At 52.2% G+C, this 19,583-nt stretch overlaps 2 protein-coding genes across 2 annotated transcripts in view; both read left to right on the plus strand.

Annotated features, from left to right (window-relative positions):
* Positions 1-19,583, plus strand: part of TM9SF4 (transmembrane 9 superfamily member 4) — a 75,840-nt gene that overhangs the window by 42,335 nt on the left and 13,922 nt on the right. The gene's annotated exons all lie outside the window — the stretch shown is intronic.
* ASXL1 (ASXL transcriptional regulator 1) lies at positions 832-17,470 on the plus strand. The gene is made up of 12 exons (XM_069871497.1): positions 832-995; positions 4,367-4,449; positions 6,973-7,081; positions 8,482-8,602; positions 8,677-8,774; positions 9,119-9,212; positions 9,504-9,656; positions 10,073-10,236; positions 10,340-10,436; positions 10,900-11,005; positions 11,375-11,990; positions 12,715-17,470. The coding sequence occupies exons 1-12, from the start codon at positions 936-938 to the stop codon at positions 15,625-15,627; spliced, it is 4,614 nt and encodes a 1,537-aa protein (XP_069727598.1). The 5' UTR covers positions 832-935; the 3' UTR covers positions 15,628-17,470.

Consider the following 19,583-nt stretch of genomic DNA (forward strand, 5'->3'; position numbering starts at 1 on the left):
CCAAGGCAGGTAGAACCCAGCCTGAGCTGCCCTCCGGAGTCTGATACTCCCCCATTGAACTTGAGAAGGCTCCCGCTAGCCCCTCTTCCAGCCTGTCCAGGACTTCCTAGAGGGGGGCTCTTCCCTCTGGAGAACCGACCTCCCCTCTCAACTTGGTGTCAGCTGCAAGCTTCACCACGGTGCTCTTGATCCCAGCACCCAGGCCACTTAGGAAGAAATTAAACAGCATCGGGAGACGCGGTTTATGACCGCTGTGACTTCACGCTCATCCCCATTGAGCTTTACAAGGCTCCCGCTGGCTCCTGGCAGCGACGGCCCAGGCGGTGCCACCTCCCCCGCCGGCGGGACGCGGCCCGGCAGCCATGCGGCGCGGGCGCAGCAATCCCAGCATGCCGCGCGGCGAGCGCAGCGCCCGCCGGGAGTTGTAGTCCACACGCGTATGCAGTGCTACGTCGACGGGGCCCTCTAAGACTACAACTCCCGTCGACCCTTGCGGTTTGTTTTCCTTCAAACACTGCCCTTCCGGCCGCGCGTCCCGCCGTGTTCCGCGCAGCGCCCTCCGGAAGTTGTAGTCCGCGCTCCTATGCCCCTCCACGGCGCCGCCTCCCCGAGGGACTCCAAATCCCATCGTCCCTTGCGGTTTGTTTTCCTTCAAACGGGGCCCGGCCCGTGTCCCGCCGCGGCCACCGTCGCCGCGCCCCGCCCCGTCCCCGCCGCTCCCGGCCCTTTGACCCCGCTGTGATGCCGGGCCTGAGCCGCTGCCGCCGCCTCCTCCTCCCGTAGCGCCGCCGCCGCCCGCCCCGCCCCACCCCGCGCTGCCCGCCCGCCCCGGCCCCGGCCCCGCCGCTCCCGCCCGCCCCGGCCCCGCCGCCCGCGCCGAGCAGCAGCGGCAGCAGCAGCAGGAGACGACGACGACGACGAGGAGGAGGAGGAGGATGAAGGAGATGAAGCAGCGGAGGAAGAAGGAACGCACGTGGGCCGAGGCCGCCCGCCTGGTGAGCTGGGGCGGGTGGGGACTCGGGCCCCGGGGGCTTCTCGAGTAACGGCCGCGCGAGGCCGGGGCCAACGGGTCCCCCTCCCCCACACCCGGTTCCCCCCCCTCCCAGGTCCGTTCGTCCCCCCCCGCCCCCGAATTGTGTCCTACTATCCCCTCTCCACACACCCCGAGCCCGCAGCCTTGAGGGGGGGCTGCTCCCTGGATCTTTTCCTTCCCGGCGGGATGAGATCTGGGTTGAGCTACTTCTACTCCCAAAACACCCCCAGGGGCTGTGAGGCCCTGGTCCCCCCAGTCCCGCCCCGTTCCGGGGTTCCCCAGCCTTCCCCACAGCGGTGGCGATGGGGCGTTAGCAGCCCAGCGTGGTGCTTGGTGTTGGAACGGATCCTTTTCTCCCCCTCGGAGAGAGGAACCGGCGGCTCTGTGGAGGCCTAGGCAGCACCGCGCTCTCCGAAGTTTCTGGTTCTGCTCCTGGTGCTGTTGGTTGGGTCCGTGTGGCGGCGGAGCCCGGTGTCTACCAGCCCCGGGCTCGGCGTCACAGAATTGTTAAGGTTAAAAAAGCCCTCTCTGCTCATTCAGTCCAATCGTCAGCCCAACCCCACCGTGCCTGCTAAACCCCATCCCCCAAGTGCCACATCCACACGGTGTTTGAACTCCTCCAGGCCTGGGGACTCCAGCACTGCCCTGGGCAGCCTCTGTCTGTAAAGAGGATTTTCCTAATATTTAGTCTAGACCTCTCTTGGCACAACACGAGGTCGTTTCCTCTCATCCTAAAGCCACACCCCAGCGTGCTTTTTCACTTTTCCTTTTAGGAGACATCGCTGTGGATACGGCTTTGGCTTTTTGTCACTGGGAATCTGGGAAAGGCTGGAACTTGCAGCCCTGACCGTGCTTGTGGTGTGTGAGGACCCAGTTGGCGCAGAGCTGTTGCCCTCTACAGCTCTGTTAGATCCTATCTGTCCTGAACCTATTTTTTTATAAACGAGAAGAAAAATTACTTCAACGTCCTCAGGCAGAGAGCGAGGCCTCACCAGTGGCTTTATTGACAGAGGTTTGGAGGCGTTGGGGCTCGCTGCTTGCCACATCTGCCTGTGCTGGTGGCCACGGCTACCTGGAAGGTGCTTGATCCCTGTGGCCTCTGCCTGGGAGCTGTGCACTCGGTGACACGGTGAAGCCGACCTGGGTAGAAATATCTATACAGGGAGTTCAGGATGGTCCAGGCGCCTGCAGCCGGCGTGCAGGGATCTCTGCACTTGCTTTCCCTGCCTGTGGTACCTGACAGGCGAGGGTGTGGGTGTGTCGCTGTGTAGCACACAGACAAAGTCAGAACAAGATTCATAGGGCTGGAGGGCATTTTCTTTGCTTCTTTTCCCTTTGTGCCTGTGTTTATTTTGGTTTTGCCTGGCTGGGTTGTGCGCTGGAGCACAAACACTCAGAAGGAGCCGTGTTGGGGAGCGCGGCTGAGGCCGGTGTCCAGTTTCCAGGGTATCAGAGTGAGCTTTGGGTGCTCCTTCGGAGTAAGATTTGTTTGGCTCCCAGAGTGTTTTCTTACTGCGTGCCAGGCAGAAACCTAATCAGACGAGCACTGTCTTCCAGCAGCTTGCCTGATCTTTTGTGTGTAAATCAGAGAGTTTTAGACCCGCGTGACTTTGCTTGAAAAACTGGAAAAGGACATAAGTGGGACACTGCAGAGCTTCCTGGCAGGAATCTGGGGGTCTGAGGCTCCCTGGATTTCTCTTTGGGTCCTTGATTTGGAGCCGAGTGCATGGCTGTGGGTGGCTGGGTCCTTTCCTGGCAGGTGACCTCAGAGTAGAAGCGGTGCTGGGCCACTTGTACAACAGCACCTCATTCTGATGTCCAACAGGGGAAAAAAAGTCTAGTTTTGTAGGCTGTCCAAGGCACCACATGGGGTGGTGACTCCAAAGCAGCCTCCTAATACAGTCTTCACCCTGTGTGAGGGGACAGGACCTCCTCATGCAGCTCCTCTCTCCGGTGTCCTGGCCAGAATTTCAGACATGGGGGATCCATGGGACGTCCAAGCCTCAGCAGCACCTCAGAGCCATCGATGGACCAGAAATAGAACGGTCTCGTACCGGATTATCCACTTAGAGACTGGTGGTTGCATAGCCGCACTTCCAGCTTGCAGAACTGATTGTAAATCCACTAAAAATAGCTCTTTATTTAACAGCAGCTTTACACATCCTCCCTGTCGTGATGCTGCTCGTTTTCTCCTCCGTGCACCATTGTATTTTCTATGCTCTCGATGTTTCTGAGCATCGCAGGCAAAAGTGCTTTGTGCTCTTACTGCTCCTGCAGAGCTAAGACTGTGCATGTGCCGTAAAATAATCCAGTGATTCCTTGAACACCCTGAGCCATGGGAGCATCCACCAAGCGCTGTCAGAGCTGGGCACCTGGTAAATTAATGGGGGGGGAAGTGATGTAAAGGTCTGTAATTAGGGGCAGAGGAGCCCTCAACTGTCATTATTACAAATCGGAGGGGAAAATGGCTTTTTAGTAGGGGGTGGCTGATGTTGTTTGACTGGTAGCCCCTGGTGAAGGCTGATGTGGCACTAGCAGTGCCAGGGATGGAGTCCAGGCTCCAGTGGCCACAGGACCTGCTCTCCCTGGTTCTTTCATTAAGCAGTTGGTGCGCTTAACATCACTGCTGACTGGGAATCGTTTCCTTGAGCGCGGAGTCTTCTCTCTTTATGTAAATGCCCGCTTATGCTCCATTTTGGGCTGGGGGCTCTGCTCGCTGGGTCTGCTGCTTGAGAGAAGGCTGAGAGCTGTGCAGAATCCCCCTGGATTTTGGAACAGGTGTGTTCCTGCTGTGGGTGGTGCTGGGCCTGACAGCAATGTGCTTCCCCTCGGCAGCTCCGCTCACTTTGAGCCGCGAGGTGACCTTTCTCCAGGAAGGGGTGAAAACATCGGAACCTTTGGAGGCTTTTTGATTAGTGAAGGAAGGAATATGACAGGTAGAATGGATTCCTTATGGAGAGGTGGGAAGGAGTACAGCAGGGAGAACATCTCCCACCATTAAAGGTCACCAACCACCGTGCAGTTCTGAAGGCTGAATGTGGATTGGAGTCTGTGGAAGCTTCCACTGGTTTTGTGCTGTGAGGTCAAGGTCAAATTCTGCTGCTTTTTCTCTCCCTCATGTTTGCGTTTCAGTCAATGCGGACCAGATTTAGGTAAGCCTTCATGCTGCTTACCCACATCTCATCCTGAAGCAGCTTGCAGTTTTTAGCATCTTTTGCAGATGAATAAAGTTTTAAAGAGGCAAAGTACTGGATCTGAGTCGCAGCATATGGAGTCATTCTGTGAGTGCAGGAGCAAATTCTCTAATGACCCATCGTCTGTCTATATTTTCAGGTGCTGGAAAACTACTCTGATGCTCCAATGACCCCAAAACAGATCCTGCAGGTGATAGAGGCTGAAGGACTGAAGGAAATGAGGTTGGTATTGATGATCCTGTCTCAAACAGTGTGTGGGGCATGGGGGAGGCTGCACACGAAGCCTTGTGTTACTTTGTGTGATTCTGCCTCATTGCCAGCTGGCTTTTCTAACTTTTTTTTCTCCTTCCTGCACAGCAATTTCAGATGAGGGTGTAGACATTTATGTCTACAGGTGTTTTCTTTCTGACAGTAACTGGAAACTGTTCTTGAGTTTGTTGATAACGGAGTACGGTTCATCCACCCACTGTGAAGGAAATCCTGGCACAGCTCGGACTCTAGCACTGTGTGGTGCTTACTGCTTATTTGTGTGGCTCCCTCTTAAGCAGCTCTCAGGAGCTTCTGCTGTTGTGGCTCTAGTTTGAGAACAGTTTAAATTTTATCTCCTCTTATGCTCATTTTTGGAGCAGAGGTTCTGTTTTAGGAGACTAAAAAAGACTTTATTTTATGTTACCATACTGACTTCTGCTCAGATTTTCCTGTGCGATGCTAGCAGGGTTCACAGTGTTGTGGCTTTCGATGTTGTACAGAGGAGTTGCCCATCTCAATGTGGGTTTTGTGTAGAAAAGAAACTGATATGGAGCCTGAGAAACAACTGGAGGAGGGGACTTTTCCTTGATTAGGTTCCTGGGAACTTCCATCTGTTCCTGCGACAGGAGGGAAGGGAAATTGTGTCTCACAGTTCAAAGGGAGTAGGCAACTGTAATAGTCCGGGTGCTTCAGTGCTACCTGGTATGAAGAAGGGCTGAGTACCAGAGAGAGCAAAAGCAGAGTCTCTTGGCTGCTGCCATTGGTTGAGTTGTGGGGAACCCAGATGTGTGGACTGTTTCTAGTCTTGCTTCCTCCTCACTTCAGTTCTGTGCCCTGATTTCCACCATGGTGTTTGTGTTCACTGAACCTGTACCATCCCCAGCTGCAGGAGGTAACCTGGCTTCTTCTGGGACCTGACAGCCCAGAATATCAGCTTCTTCCTTCCCTTCTTTGTGTCTGGAATCAGGAACAGCTGGGATGGACTGGATGGTGAAAGTGGTGATGCCTACGGAGGTGTCGTGTGTGGGAGTTGCCATGGTTTGGTGAGGGATGATGCCGGTGTGTGTTGCTGCTCCAGTATCGGAGCTGTTCCCACCTGCCACTGACCATCCTTGTCTGGGGGATCTTCTCTGGTTTGGGCACGGGTGGTGGTTTCACAGCTCCGAGGAGAATCCAGGCAGACTTTTCATAAGGACGTTCAAATTTTTTTGTTTTAACCAATGCTCTGCCCCTTCTTTGTCCAGTCCTTTTCTGTGAGCAGAGCACTGAGGATCCTGTGCCTGGGCCGGATCGTCTCTTTAAAGGCTGATGGTTTTCCCTTGGGACAGCAGCTTTTCCTTCCTCAGTTGTTAGTTCTGTGCTGTAAGAAAAGACTTTTCTTGAGAGCGCGATTGTTGGCAGAATGAAGGCGGTGACCCTGCCTGGCTGAATGTGCCGTGGATTTGCTGCTCCTTGTGCAGAAGCCTTTCCTGAAACTCCGTTTCCTGAAGGAAACAGTGTGGTGCCTCGGAGTGCTTTTCCTGAGGTCCCTGCTGGGGCTACTGCGCTTGGGCCCAGCACCAATGTGGCGCTCATGCTCCTGGGAAAATTTAGATTTTCTCCTTTCAGGGAAAACAGTTTGCTTAACTGTTCCAAGGAGTGTGCTCTGAGGCTGGCGTGCCTGGAGTGCCGTTAAACACCACAGGGAAAACCCTGCCTCACAGGGCAGGGGCTGGAAATTCATTTTGTGGTGTCTCAAAGTGATGCAGGGTAATTTTATCTGCTGCTACAGCTTGTGAAATGTCCAAACCCCACATGTGTTCAAGGCGGAGACAGAAGTTAGTCTAAGTTTTCAATCTGAGAATTGTCTGCTTTCAAATATTTTGTCATAATCTGGTTTTCAGTTTCACTTTTAGTAGTGATGAAACCGATGCTGCCTCAGTGGCTCTTCCAGGCCACTGCCTGCCCGTACGCGTGTGATGGAAGAGATGAGATTACGTGGCACAGAGGTTCTATCGGTGTGTGTGTGGGACGGGTGCTCTAGCCAGGGAGCTACGTGGGAGTTGGCAGATGAGCACAGCAGAACTTTCTGTCTGACTCTGCGAGCACGGTTTCACCTGTGGATGTCAGGGAGGGCGTTCCAGAACCTCTTCTGTGCACAAGCTATGCTGGGTTTGTTTATGTCTCAGTTATGTTATAAAATCAATCCAACTTTTAAAGTTTCACACAGAGAAAGGGAGGAAACGGGTAACAAAAGAGAAACGGCTAAAAATGGCCGAGAGCGGCTCTAAAACCAGCACCATGGTTCCGGTTTTCTGCTGTTTGCTTGGCTGTGATGTCTGAGGCTGCTGCACAGCTCAGAAAGGAAACGGTAATGCAGTTGTGACTGGAGTGTCGGCCCCATAGGGTTAGCCCCTCTGCTGGCTGCGTGATGCCCGTTCACACAGACACATCAGGCTCTTTTCTTGCCAAGACCGTTTCCTTCACACCTGCTGTTTCCACCTTTGTGTGTTGCAGCGGCACCTCGCCCCTGGCCTGCCTCAACGCGATGCTGCACTCCAACTCCAGGGGTGGCGACGGCCTCTTCTACAAACTGCCTGGCCGCATCAGCCTCTTCACCCTCAAGGTAAATGCTGAGTTCCCACTCTTGACCAAGGCATGAGTTCTGTTACACGTAACTGAGTTTTGAACTGTCACTGAGCATCACGTGAGCTGGGTGTGCTGTGCCTGAGATCGTTACATCAGAGAGTGTCTGGCAGTCATTATTTCATAGAATCATAGAATCACCAGGTTGGAAAAGACCCACCGGATCATCAAGTCCAACCATTCCCATCAAACACTAAACCATGTCCCTCAGTACCTCGTCCACCCGTCCCTTAAACACCTCCAGGGAAGGTGACTGACTCAACCCCCTCCCTGGGCAGCCTGTTCCAGTGACCCTTTCCGTAAAAGATTTTTTCCTGATGTTCAGCCTGAAGCTCCCCTGGCGGAGTTTGAGGCCATTCCCTCTCGCCCTGCCCCCTGTCACTTTGGAGAAGAGCCCAGCTCCCTCCTCTCCACGACCTCCTTTCAGGTAGTTGTAGAGAGCAGTGAGGTCTCCCCTCAGCCTCCTCTTCTCCAGGCTAAAATTTCAGCTATATTCAGTCACATAGGATCAATTCCTTTTAAAAAAACCTGTTATATGTTGAATTGCACAAGCAAGAGTAAATAAATGCTCTCTCTGCGGTACTTGCTGTCCAGCTCAGGTGGCTGCTCATTGGAATAGTCCCATTCACTGCTTTACTGCCAACCGATACATTAAATTAGTCCAAGAGCTTGTGGCTCCAACTAAAGTCTTGATAGGAAAATGTATGTTCATCCTCCTGGTGGTCCAGTTTGTACTCTCCTGCATTCTTTGCATGTTCAGCATCACCATTTTCCTCAGATCTTGAGATTTTTCTGGTATGACTTTAAGTTTATCGTTCTGCTAATCTTAAATGTTGAAAATGTTTCTGGTCTTAGGCTTTTGCTTTTGCCTTGTTGGATTCCCTGATAGGGATCAGCTTGACAGAGACCGTGTATCACAGCCATTTGTTGGTGTCTTTTTTTTCTGCCATCGGAACATTCTGTTAAATTGCCCTGTTTTGCTGAAAACGGATGGAATTGGAATGGCTTTGATTATACAAGTAGTCAATACATCTCCTAAGCTCACGGTGTTTGTAGTTGGCTGCTCTGCTGTTGCCTGTTCTTTTGCAGTAACAGAGAGATATTTCACTTTATTAGAAACTGCCTGCATGCAGAAATCATTAACCTTACTTGTTTTGGATATGTTGGAGTTGCTTGTCTGGGAGGTGTGCTGCTGGTTTAGATGACTTCTACTAAAAGTCCAAATATACTTAAAAATATCTTTCTACCTTGAGGATTAAAATAGGGAAGATGAGAAAGGTTAGGCTTACAAAGTTGCATCCACTCAATGGTCTGATCCTATTGGTTGAGTTATGGTTGGGAAGGAGGGCTGTAGCCACCCCAATTCTGTTTGCTCTTTAGAAGGATGCCTTGCAATGGTCTCGGAACCTGTCAGTGCCAGAAGGGGAAGAACTGGAGGATACAGCAGACGCAGAGAGTTGCGAGTCCAATGAAGCAAGCACTGTGAGTGGTGATAACGATGGTAAGTGTCTAATCGCATTCATCTTAGACCATAAGATCACCTTCTGTGTCTGACTGAGTGCTTGCCTCTTCCAGTGTCCCTTGATGAAACCTCCTCTAATGCCTCGTGTTCCACTGAGTCTCAGAGCAAGGGACCTGCAGCGACTAGGGAGAGCCACAGAACTGCCTCCCAGGTAGGAAAAAATGGGACTGATGGGGAGCATGAAGCCTCTCAAAGGGAGCTGTCGTTGCCACATGGGAGTGTGGTAAGCGTGGTGGGGACTGGCTGGCACAGCCGCCTCTGTTAGCTGCGGGGCTGTCTCCTTAGCGGGGAGCTTACAGCATGGGAGGCATCCTGTAGAGGAAGGGAATTTTGAATGCTCTGCTGTTCCTGTGCAATTATTATACGTAATGACCCCTGAAGACTGGCCTAGGAGCTAGGTAGTTCTTAAGCTGGGAGGCATGCTGCTTTGAAGTTTATTTTACCCCTCAGTAATGTTTTTGTTTGTTTTGTGTTTGGTTTCTTCCTGGGCTGCAGACAACCAAGCAGAAGAAGAAGACTGGAGTAATGCTGCCGCGTGTTGTCTTAACCCCACTGAAAGTAAACGGGGCACACATGGAGTCTGCCTCCGGTGAGCACTGCTCTTGTGGTGGTGGTTGGGTAATGACTGCATAGCCAGCTTTTAATCACCGGTCCCTAATTAGCTGTGGGTTTGCCTGAGGGTTTCTTTTAAGGCTTGGTGAGAACAGGTGTGGCTGTGGACAGTTGTGTGTGTTTCAACTCCATTGAAGTAGTTGTTAACTGGCTAATACCCTCTAATAGCAGGTCTGTTATGAGCAGGTAATTCTTGTGTCTTGAGCTCCTCTCCGAGATGGGCTGTTGCCATTCTTTGTGTAGTTTTCTGAAATTGTTTTGCTTCCAGGCTTCGCGGGCCGGCATGCCGACGGGGAGAGCAGCAGCACCTCCAGCAGCAGCAGCAGCTCCTTGGCCCTGTGCAAAGCCACCTTGCGTAGCAGAACAGAAATAAACAGGGATCCTCCGCAGCTTCTGCGAGGTATCCGGAAGCCCGCAGCCGGTAGGTACCTCTGGTTAAAGCTGGAAGAATAACTGACTGTAAAAGCAGGTGATGTTGAAGTCCGTGCTTATCTGAGGAAGCACCAGGGTTCTCGTCTTTCAGAAGATGCGTGACAATCTTGAGGCTTGCAAACCAGATGTTGCTCTCTGAGCATCAGTTGTTCAAAGGTTTGCCTGCCCTGAAGAGCATGATTGAGAGTGGTACCAGAATGTGAGTGTGATGTAGGCCCGTATCAGAATTCCAGATGCATGTCTGTTAATTTGGGTGGGGGAGAAGCTTGCTTCATATTTGACCATTGTGCTCTCTTCTCCTGTACTTTGCTTCTGTTGCTGTAGTAGCTTGATACGGATTCCTTGCCTGTGTTGCTAAAATATTTTCATATAGCAGTGTTGGTTTTATTTGCCTGTCATTTACAGGGCAAATGAAACGGAACAGGGGTGAGGATATTGACTTTGAAACGCCTGGTTCCATTCTTGTCAATACAAACCTGCGAGCTCTGATAAACTCCAGAACTTTTAACGCTCTCCCGTCGCACTTCCAGCAGCAGCTTCTTTACCTCCTTCCAGAAGTGGACAGACAGGTATGAGGGTGCAGTGCTTGTTTTTTTTCTGTTCACTGTGCTGCCTTCTGCTTGTGGAACAGCATGAATAAACGATTGGTTTGTCCTGGGTCTGTCCCATTAGGTTGGGGCTGATGGGCTGATGCGTCTCAGCAGCAGTGCTCTGAATAATGAGTTCTTCACCCATGCTGCACAGAGCTGGAGAGAACGCCTGGCTGATGGTGAGTAGATCTGCTTTCCTGGAGGGCTGGCTACTCGTTTTATGGCATGTTTTTTGTTTTGCACTTTGTGAATGGGAATTTAGTCCAGCTTTGCGATGTACCTGGCGATGTTGCTTCCAAGTTTTTTTTTATTTTGCTTTAAAATCAAAGATGAGTTTTCCTTTTCATGCCATGGCACCTCTACAACAAAGCCGTAGGGGTGTCCAGTAGTGCCAGATTCATCTTCCTTTAAATGGCAGCCTGTCTGGTAAAACACAGTTGTTTTCTTGCTTGCTTGAGGCTGTGTGACCATTGCGCTGAGGAGCTGCAGGCAGCATGTGGATCCATTGCAGGGTCCTTAGCAGGGCGATAACAGGAAATCTGTCCCTCGCACGTGTAGCTGCTGTGCTGCTCAGGCACACAAGGTACGTTTGCAGAATTGGTTTTGTTTGGAACTGAATTCCAGTCTCTTGCTTCCCTGCAGGTGAATTCACCCATGAGATGCAAGTTCGAATTCGGCAGGAAATGGAAAAGGAAAAGAGAGTGGAGCAATGGAAAGAGAAATTCTTTGAGGACTACTATGGACAGAAGTGAGCGATTTTACCTCTTCTCTCCCATTTTGTCTGTTTATGCAGGTGGCAGAGTGTGCTTCTGCTCACAGACCCTAGTGGAACTGGCTGGGTCACAGGAGGATTTTGTAGCTGCTTTGGCTTCAAAGACAAGTTAATATTTCCCATTTTCCAACACAAATCTTCCCATTTTCTTATTTTTCTCATTCCCTGTGACAGCAATGTGAGATAGGAATGTAGAGGCTACCTCATTATAGGCTGACTTAACGAGATCTTGATGAGTCTCTGCTTTGTACGCTGTATGTGGTGACAGTACAGCTCTAAGTAAAGGATGAAATCCTTAAATTGGGGTGGGCTTTAGCTTTCAACTGGTTTTTGTTTACCTCATAGGTTGGGCTTGACCCAGGAAGAATCCCAGGAGCAGAATTCGGTGCAAGAAGACGCTGAGAACAGGACAAGCCCATCTGTTAAAGGAGAAACAAGGCTGCCGCGCGGTCCTGTTACACGGCAGAGAGATGGGCGCTTCAAGAAACGCTCACGGGCTGACCTGCGGTGCCGAGCCAGGAGGAGCCTGTACAAATTGCGTGAGCCTGAGCAGACAGAAGCTTCCAAAGAGACAGCTCCTGTGGTACCAGAGTCCTCTCCTCATAAAGAGACGAAGCCTGAGGTAGACCTGAAGAAAGACGACCTGACAAGCCAATCAGCGGCTGTGCTGAAGCCAGAGAGTTCAGAATTGCACCTCTCGCCAGAGACCTCCAAGTCACACAGTAAATCGGAGGAGCTGTCGCTGGCAGCTGCAAACAGGATTCCCAGTTTGCCTCAGGAGAATGCTGCTCGGGAGCCCAAGGACCAGAAGAGGAAATGCTTTGCGGAGGCTGCCTCTGCGTCCTTCCCCGAAAAGAAGCCCCGGCTTGAAGATCGTCAGTCCTTTCGTAACACAATTGAAAGTGTTCACCCAGAAAAGCCACAGCCTACTAAAGAGGAGCCCAAAGTCCCACCCATCCGGGTAGGAAAGAGAATTATTGCTGCTTGGTATCTCAGGGCTGTCATGCTCAGTAGCATCAAAACATTATTAAAATGTCAAGTGTTGCCATCTTAAGAGCAGAAGTGGAAGGGCTTCATTGGTAGAACTGCCTGAGTACCTCTCATTACTACATTTTACTCTTTTATTCAGAGAGGCAAAGAATGGAAAATTGTTCCAAGGTCTTTGCGCAGAGCACAAAGTAACCTTGACTTTACATTCTTAGTTTGCATTTCTGTGGATACAGAAATCACTTTTCCTGAAACCAGCTGATTTGTTGTAAAAGAGACCTTGAAACCATGTCCTTTATCCTGTGCAGTTCCTCAATTCCTCTCCTTTGGGGTAGAATCTCGGTATTCCTTCTGTCTTCTCCGGTGCTGGCTAGAGGTGTCCACCTTGTTAGCGTCAGGGTAGCTGTCCTGATGGGAAGGGGACCAATTTGATTTCTGAAGATCTTAATGCAAGTCCCTTGTTCTGTATTTGTCTGCTGGCTCTGGCAAAGCGATGTTAATATTAAAGTGAGCTTTACTTCTCGCATGACTGAGCACACAAGCAGAGGTTATGACAAGCTCACTCCTTCCCTGTCAAAATTCAGTTTTAAGTTGGAATTTTAAACTTTTGTTGAATTCTTGCGATAAGAATCGTGATGAACAAATGCTGATAAAATGCATTCATGCGTTAGAACTAATGGCTTTTCCCTTTCTTTCAGATTCAACTTTCACGTATTAAACCACCCTGGGTGGTTAAGGGTCAGCCCGCTTACCAGATATGCCCCCGGATCATCCCCAACACAGAACCCTCCGGCCGGGGCAGGACTGGGGCCAGAACACTCGCAGACATTAAAGCCCGTGCTCTGCAGGCCCGAGCCCAGCGAGAGGCTGCGACAGCCGCCATCGGAGGAGGGGGTGGCCCCGGTGGAGGGAGAGGCACCAACGAAGGAGGTGGTAGAGGAGAACCTGGCAGCCGTAGAGAGCACAGGAGATCAAAGAGAGCTCGTGGAAAGCGTTCGGCAGATCTACAACGAACACAATTACTGTCGTCTCTCCATCTGAAGGAAGAAAAGGTGAATCCTGAGGTGGCTCCTCAGGAGACTGACACCAATTCCTTCTTCTCTTCAAGACAAGATCCCTTTTCTCCAAAGAGCGAGGGCAGTGGTGACTTGGAACACACTGCAGGCAGCAGCCCAGGGGAGGCTCAGCGCCGTGATGGTTCACCTGAAAGGCAGCCCTGTGATGCTTTGACTGGCTCCTCCTTAGACAATGCATCTCCTGAGAGGCAGGAGAAGAGCCCAGAGCAGCTCCTGTGTGAGCCAAGGACCGAAACCCCATCTTGTGTTGCATCACAGGAGAGGCAGAGTGCAGAGGTGAAATGCGTGGTTCCTCTGGTGAATGGTCTGTCTGGTTCTCAGGCACTGGGAGCTGTGATCAGTCCTGTGGGAGATGGGCTTGTGTCAGACCTCAAAGGTGTTGGTGCTCCTGCTGTGCAGCTGGATTATCATCCTGATGTAAAGGAGAAGTTTTCCGGTTGTCCTGCTCCTCTACCAGAATCCTCATCAGGTGGTGAAGGATGCCATGAGCCTGAAGTGGCATTGAGGTTTAGACTTAATGGCTCTGAAATGATTTTGGGAAACTGCGTGGCCACTGGTGGTAACTGCGAACCAGTGACTGCTGAAGTGGAGAACGCAGCCCCTGTGCTGTGCAGCTCTTCACAGCTGCAGGCAGAGAAAGAGAGCGATGGCAAACTGAGGGATGAAGAACAGAACACAGAGTCTCCGGTGAAACCCTCCTTGCGTGATGGCTTTATTTCTCAGAACATGCTGGATGCCTCTGAGAAACTTCTGCAGCCGAGGGAGAGGAGCCCCAGGACAGGGCCAGAACATGCACATCAGCCACCAACAGACCCTCTAGAGCTCAAGACAGACAGAGATGATGAAATAAAGAGTACACACAGTGAAACAACAGATACTGCTTCAGATTTTGAAGGTGATGTAGGTGATGAGAATGTAGAGATGGATCTGTGTTTCAGAAGTGCCAGCTGTAGGGAGGTGGCTGGCAAAGACTCCTCACGGCACAGCAGCACTGAGAGACGTGATGGGATTAGGTCAGAATCTTCTGTGGAAGCAGATGGTCTGGCCCATCTCATGGCCTTCCCTGCGGTCACAGCAGTGAGCGCTGCAGCTCCATCTGAGCAATGGGGACTGCATGTGCCACTGCCCCAGAAGCCCAAGCGGGCAACGGGTTCTGTGTCCTCTGTTGAAACCAACAACCCCTTGGTGATGCAGCTGCTCAAGGGGAACCTTCCCTTGGAAGAAGTTCTCCCAGTATCTCATGACAATGTCAAGCTGGAAGTTACACAGCTGCCACTGGACAAAGACTTAGAAAGTGTCTCCCTGCAAATGGAGAGAGGTAGCGGTTCCTATTTTGGCAAAGAATCTTCTCCAGATGGAGAGGTAAAGATGAGTACCTCAAGCAGGAGCGATGACTTCCACTCAATGAGATCTTCCATAGATCCCTCGGAAAAGAAATGTGAATCAGAGTCCACAGAGGATGTGGAGGAGCAATCTATTCCAGAAAAACATTCCAAAGTTGATTCAACTTTAAGCTGCCAAGACCAAGTGGCAAATGTGGCAAGTGCCTCTCAGAAGCCTGAAGATGCAGGCCCTCGGGAAAGAACGTTTTCTTCCTGTAGCTTTGAGGAGCAAGAGGAGTTGTCCAAGGTCCATCGGGTGCCACAGCACAACCCAGTGACAAGCAGCATCACAAATAAAAGTCTGGAGCAGTCGAATGTCTCTAGGGAGCCTCGGTTTTTATCTCCCACGGTAACTTCTCTTGGTCCGAATCAGACAGGAGGTGCCTCCGTCAATAAAAATCACGTTGGCGTTCAAGGCAAAAAACTGTTTGGTTCTGGCTTTCCTTGCAGCCCCAGTGTTCGGCTGCATCACTCCAGGGCTTTGGATCAAGTTTCAGCCATGGGAACCTCGTCCCCCAGCAAGCAGATTCCTCTGAGCAAGAGCTGTGCCTCCGGAGAAGGAATGCCAGCTGCAAGGGAGGAATGGACTTCAAAGCAGCGCTCCAACGCCCTGGGAGGAGGGATCAGGAATGAGAACGTGTTGGCATGTGGCAGCCCAGCTAAGCGGAATGCAGAGAAGCGGAAGGATGTAGCCCAGAACCCCGTGGAGCTGACGGAGCCCTCGCAAAGCGTTCCGCTGGGTATGGACTCGCCGTGTTTTAAATTTTCGAGGGAGCCTGGGAAAGGACTCGCTCACCCTTTGGAGCCTTCTTCCTTACCCTCTCAGCTCAATATCAAGCAGGCGTTTTATGGGAAGCTTTCTAAGCTGCAGCTCAATTCCACCAGCTTTAATTATTCATCCAACACTCCAGCTTTTCCCAGAAGCCTCGCCGGGAGCGTGATGCAGCTCACCCACAAAGCGAACTTTTCTGCAAGCCGGAACGCAGCCCTGTCTGTGCAGATGTTCGCTGATAGCGGCAGCGTCGACGAGATCGCGTTCAAGTGCTCGTGCAGCCTTAAAGCCATGATCATGTGTAAGGGCTGCGGAGCCTTCTGCCACGACGACTGTATAGGACCCTCTAAGCTCTGTGTATTGTGCCTTGTGGTGAGATAATAAATTATGGCCATGGGACAGACTGTACAGTCAGTGTGTGTATTTTGATAACGGCCGATCTGATAACCCGTACGCAGAATACTGCTCTGTTTATAGTAGAGATGCCATTACACTTCGTTTTGGTGAGGAAAGTTGACTTGCCTTCCCACTGCGAGCTACAGCGCAAAGTCCTTTCTTACTCATGGTTGCACTCCGCTGTCTGGGCTGCGCCCTGCTGGAGCGATCCTGCTTCGTGCCGTCATGGGAATTCCGACTGGGCTACAGGTGCTGAGATGAGCACCTGTGTGCGAGGCAGTTTGCAGCAAACTGTGGACCCTCTGTTGAGGAAAGCTTTGCATCCAAAGGAACTGGATCCAAAAGAATTGGAACAGGGTGTTTTCTACATGAGGGCTGCGCTAGGTGAGGCCCTACAGTCTTCCACTCTCCCTTCTGCCATCCCATTCTTGGTTTGTGTGGGAAGTGCTGCTGTAAGAGCTGCTCTGCAGCCACGGTCCTGGCCACCCTTTGGATGCTGCAGGACGAGGTGCCCAGGGGAGCCGAGCATCGCTCGCTGTGACCTGGACGGGGCCAGCTCTGAGGGCACAAAAATAGAAGGAAAGCAGGGCTGGTGCCAAGCGAATGCCTTCCGCTGGCCTGCGGGAGCCGTGCGGCCCCAGAACTGTGCCTGGCTGAACTCTGGGCCTAGCCCATGCGATGCCTCTCGACTGCCTTGCCACGAACAAGCGGGAAATGTCAGGTTCCTCGGAGCTTGTTCACGTGGCCGGTGATCTCTGCGTTGCAGCCCTGCCCTGAGGACCTTAACCTGACGGCATCGGACCACTCGCGAGAGCCGAGCTGGGTGTTGGTGTGACCATCACCTAACATTCAGAGCAGTGTTTTTTTTTCCTTTTTTTTTTTTTATATATATATTTTCATTCTTGGATGTAGAAAGTGAATTATTTGGCTCCTGTAAGTATCCTCTATGCATCTGTTTGATCATGTATTTATATGTTGTACACAGTACTGGCCACTCTGTAAATTGATGTAATGTACATAGACCGTAAAGGGTTCTTTTTTTTTTTCCTTGGATTTTCCGGCTCTAGAGCAGTATTGCATTAAAGTGGTGTTAGTTATTAATCTGCATCCGTAGTCAGAGCTGCTGTGTTCTGTCCTGCCTGACGTGAGGCTCAACGTGCAGAGGTGTCTGGGTGCCCGGGCTGCGTGTGCGCTGAGGTGATGTGGGGGCACAGGGGTGACGCGATGGGTTGTGCTGAGCCACGCACGCTGCACTGGTTGCTCCTCTGGCTTGTTTGCAGCCTGTGCTGTCAGCGAGCTCCCAGGGTGCAGCTGGAGCTGGGGTGCAGGCAGGCAAATGCCCTTGTGCAGCTGTAGAGAGCGAAAATATGACTCTTCCTCTTTGGAGCAATTTCTAATCAAGAGTCAGGGGGAGGGACCAGCAGCAAGAGTTGTGGAGGAGTTGGTTTTATTTTCCCTTGTCCGTTTTCCAGCTCTGCCCCACCTCCCTTCACCCCGCACTCGGGTTTAACTATCCCTGGTTGAGACATAAGCCTCGGGGGTGCAGGCAGCTCAGGCTCTGGAATGGTTTATCCTTAATGGATCCGACAGCCTCACGCTGGGGGAACAAGACCACTGGGCATGCACGCTGGGTGAAGGGAGTGGCGGTGTGGGACCTGCTTACCAAAGATGGGGAACAGAGCTAGGGCCTGGCTCTGCCTCCCTGGGGCCACTGCAGTGTTGGGACAGAGCCAGTGGCACCCGGGGCTGCTCCTGTGTCCCTGTGCTGTTGGAAAAATAAACACTCTGAAACCTGTGCTTGTGGCTTCCATCCTCTTTTGCTGAAACTATCCACTCTGCTCCCTCCTTTTTACCTGGGGAGGCCTCTGAGCGCTGCTCCCAAGGTTAGGAAGGGGGAGTTCATCCCTGTCTCGGCTTTGTTAATTGCTTTTATGCACTTGCAGATCTCTGCTGGTGCTCTGGCTGGGGATGATGGACAGCTGGAGGCTCCCAGGCAGCAGTGTGGCTGGGGGCTGTGGCTGCAGGAGCCCCCCGGCCGTGGTTGGGGTTGCCGTCCTGCTCAGTTCTTGGATAAATGGGTTTGAAATAATTTTCTGAAGAGCATAGCAATGCAATCCCGATGATGCTGTTCATTGAAAGTACTGGTGAACTTGGCTCATTGACGTGTCCTCTCTCTCCTTTCTAGGTAGTAAGACAAGAATAATGTGACTTATTGCATTGCGGGTCTCAGTCTGGATCGCCTGCAAGGCAGATGGTGACCTTGAACTGGGCAGCGGGGCTGTGGGAGGGTTTAGAATCACAGAACGGTTTGGGTTGGAAGGGACTGTGAAGGTCACCCAGTCCAACCCCCTGCAGTGAGCACAGACACCTTCAACCAGCTCAGGGTGCTCAGAACCCCATCTGACCTGCCCTTGAATGTTTCCAGGGATGGTTTAGATCTGAGCGGCGGTGCAACAGCTGCTTTCCCTGTGCTCTGTGGTGCTCCAGGGTGACAAACCTGCTGATGCCCCGCTGGCTGCAGTCTTCAGTGGTGGGAAACGACCCATCAGGAACCACCCTTGGGTGTCCCCTGTGTGCCGTGGCACAAGCCATGGTTTGGCCAGCACTAGCCCAGGGGGCTACAGTCGGGGCAGTGGCTCTTCGGCACCAGCTTTCACAGGTTTGGGGAGTTCATTATGTTCTGGCTCTGGCGGGCTTTGTTTGCAAGCACAGGCATGGTTAAGGATGCCCAGGCAACCTAAACGTGCTGAAAGTAAGTAATGCTAAGAATCAGGTGAGTGGTTGCTCAGGTGAGCTTTAGACCCAATAAATAATGGACAGCGTATTTTATTGGTGTGGTGGGTGGTGGTGTCAGAACTGGTTACCTCTAGGAAAGGGGAGCTTGGGGGCTTCAAGAGTGAAATCCTGGCAATGCCCAGAGCTCACGTGGCAAATATAATTAAATACTTTTTCTGTGTGATACTTATCTGATAAATAATTGATTTTTCTCTTTCCCAAACCGTCTGCTGTTTGGTCCGGCTCTGTGCTGCTCCAGAGGGTCCTGGCTCCACGGTGGAACCAGCTGTGGACAGAGGGGCCCTTCTCAGCCTGCATAGACCCTGCACCCCTGGAGCTTTGGAGCTAACCGCAGGTATGTGAGAAGGGACTGCAGGTTAGTTCGTGCCCTGCTGGGGCCCCGTGCATCCCCAGGGCTCGCAGCCTCCCTTGCTCCGTTTGAAACCTGGAAGCAAAGCTTATCCAGAGGCTTCCACGGGCAACGCTTTACTTGCACCACACACCCCTCTGTTGCTCCGTGCACACCCCTGTGTCAGCAGATCATTAGGGGAAGTCTGCTGGGGATGTGCTGTCACAGCATCCTGGCGTGGTGGGGTTGGAAGTGCCCTCTGGAGCTCATCCGGTCCAACCCCCAGCTACAGCAGGGTCACCTCCAGCAGCTGCACAGGAGCGTGTCCAGGAGGTTTGGATTGCTCAGACTCCACCCCTCCTTGGGCAGCCGGCTCCCACGCTCCATCAGCCTCACAGTGAAGTTTTTCCTCCTGTTCAGGTGGAACTTGCCAGGCTCCAGTCTGTGCCTGGTGTCCCTTGTCCTGTCCCGGCAGCAACAAGCAGAGTCTGGCCCCCTCCTCCTGCTCCCCCACCCTTTGGATATGGATTGGCATTGATGGGATCCCCTCTCCATCTGCTCTTCTCCAGGCTGGGCAGACCCGGGGCTCCCAACCTCGCCTAAGAGAGATGATCCAGTTCCCTTCTCATCTCTGTGCCCTCTGCTGGGCTCTCTCCACTGATTCCTTGTCCTTCTGGAGGACTGGACCTGGGTCTCTGGCTGGGGCTTCCCTAGGACAGAGCAAACCGAGAGGAGAACCTCCTTTGCCTGCTTCCCACTCTATCCTGGTGCCGGTTTAGAGGCACGAACATCCTGGTGAGTCCTTAAGGCCACCACT

This window comes from Phaenicophaeus curvirostris, chromosome 18 (genome assembly GCF_032191515.1).
Source record: "Phaenicophaeus curvirostris isolate KB17595 chromosome 18, BPBGC_Pcur_1.0, whole genome shotgun sequence".
NCBI lineage: Eukaryota > Metazoa > Chordata > Aves > Cuculiformes > Cuculidae > Phaenicophaeus > Phaenicophaeus curvirostris.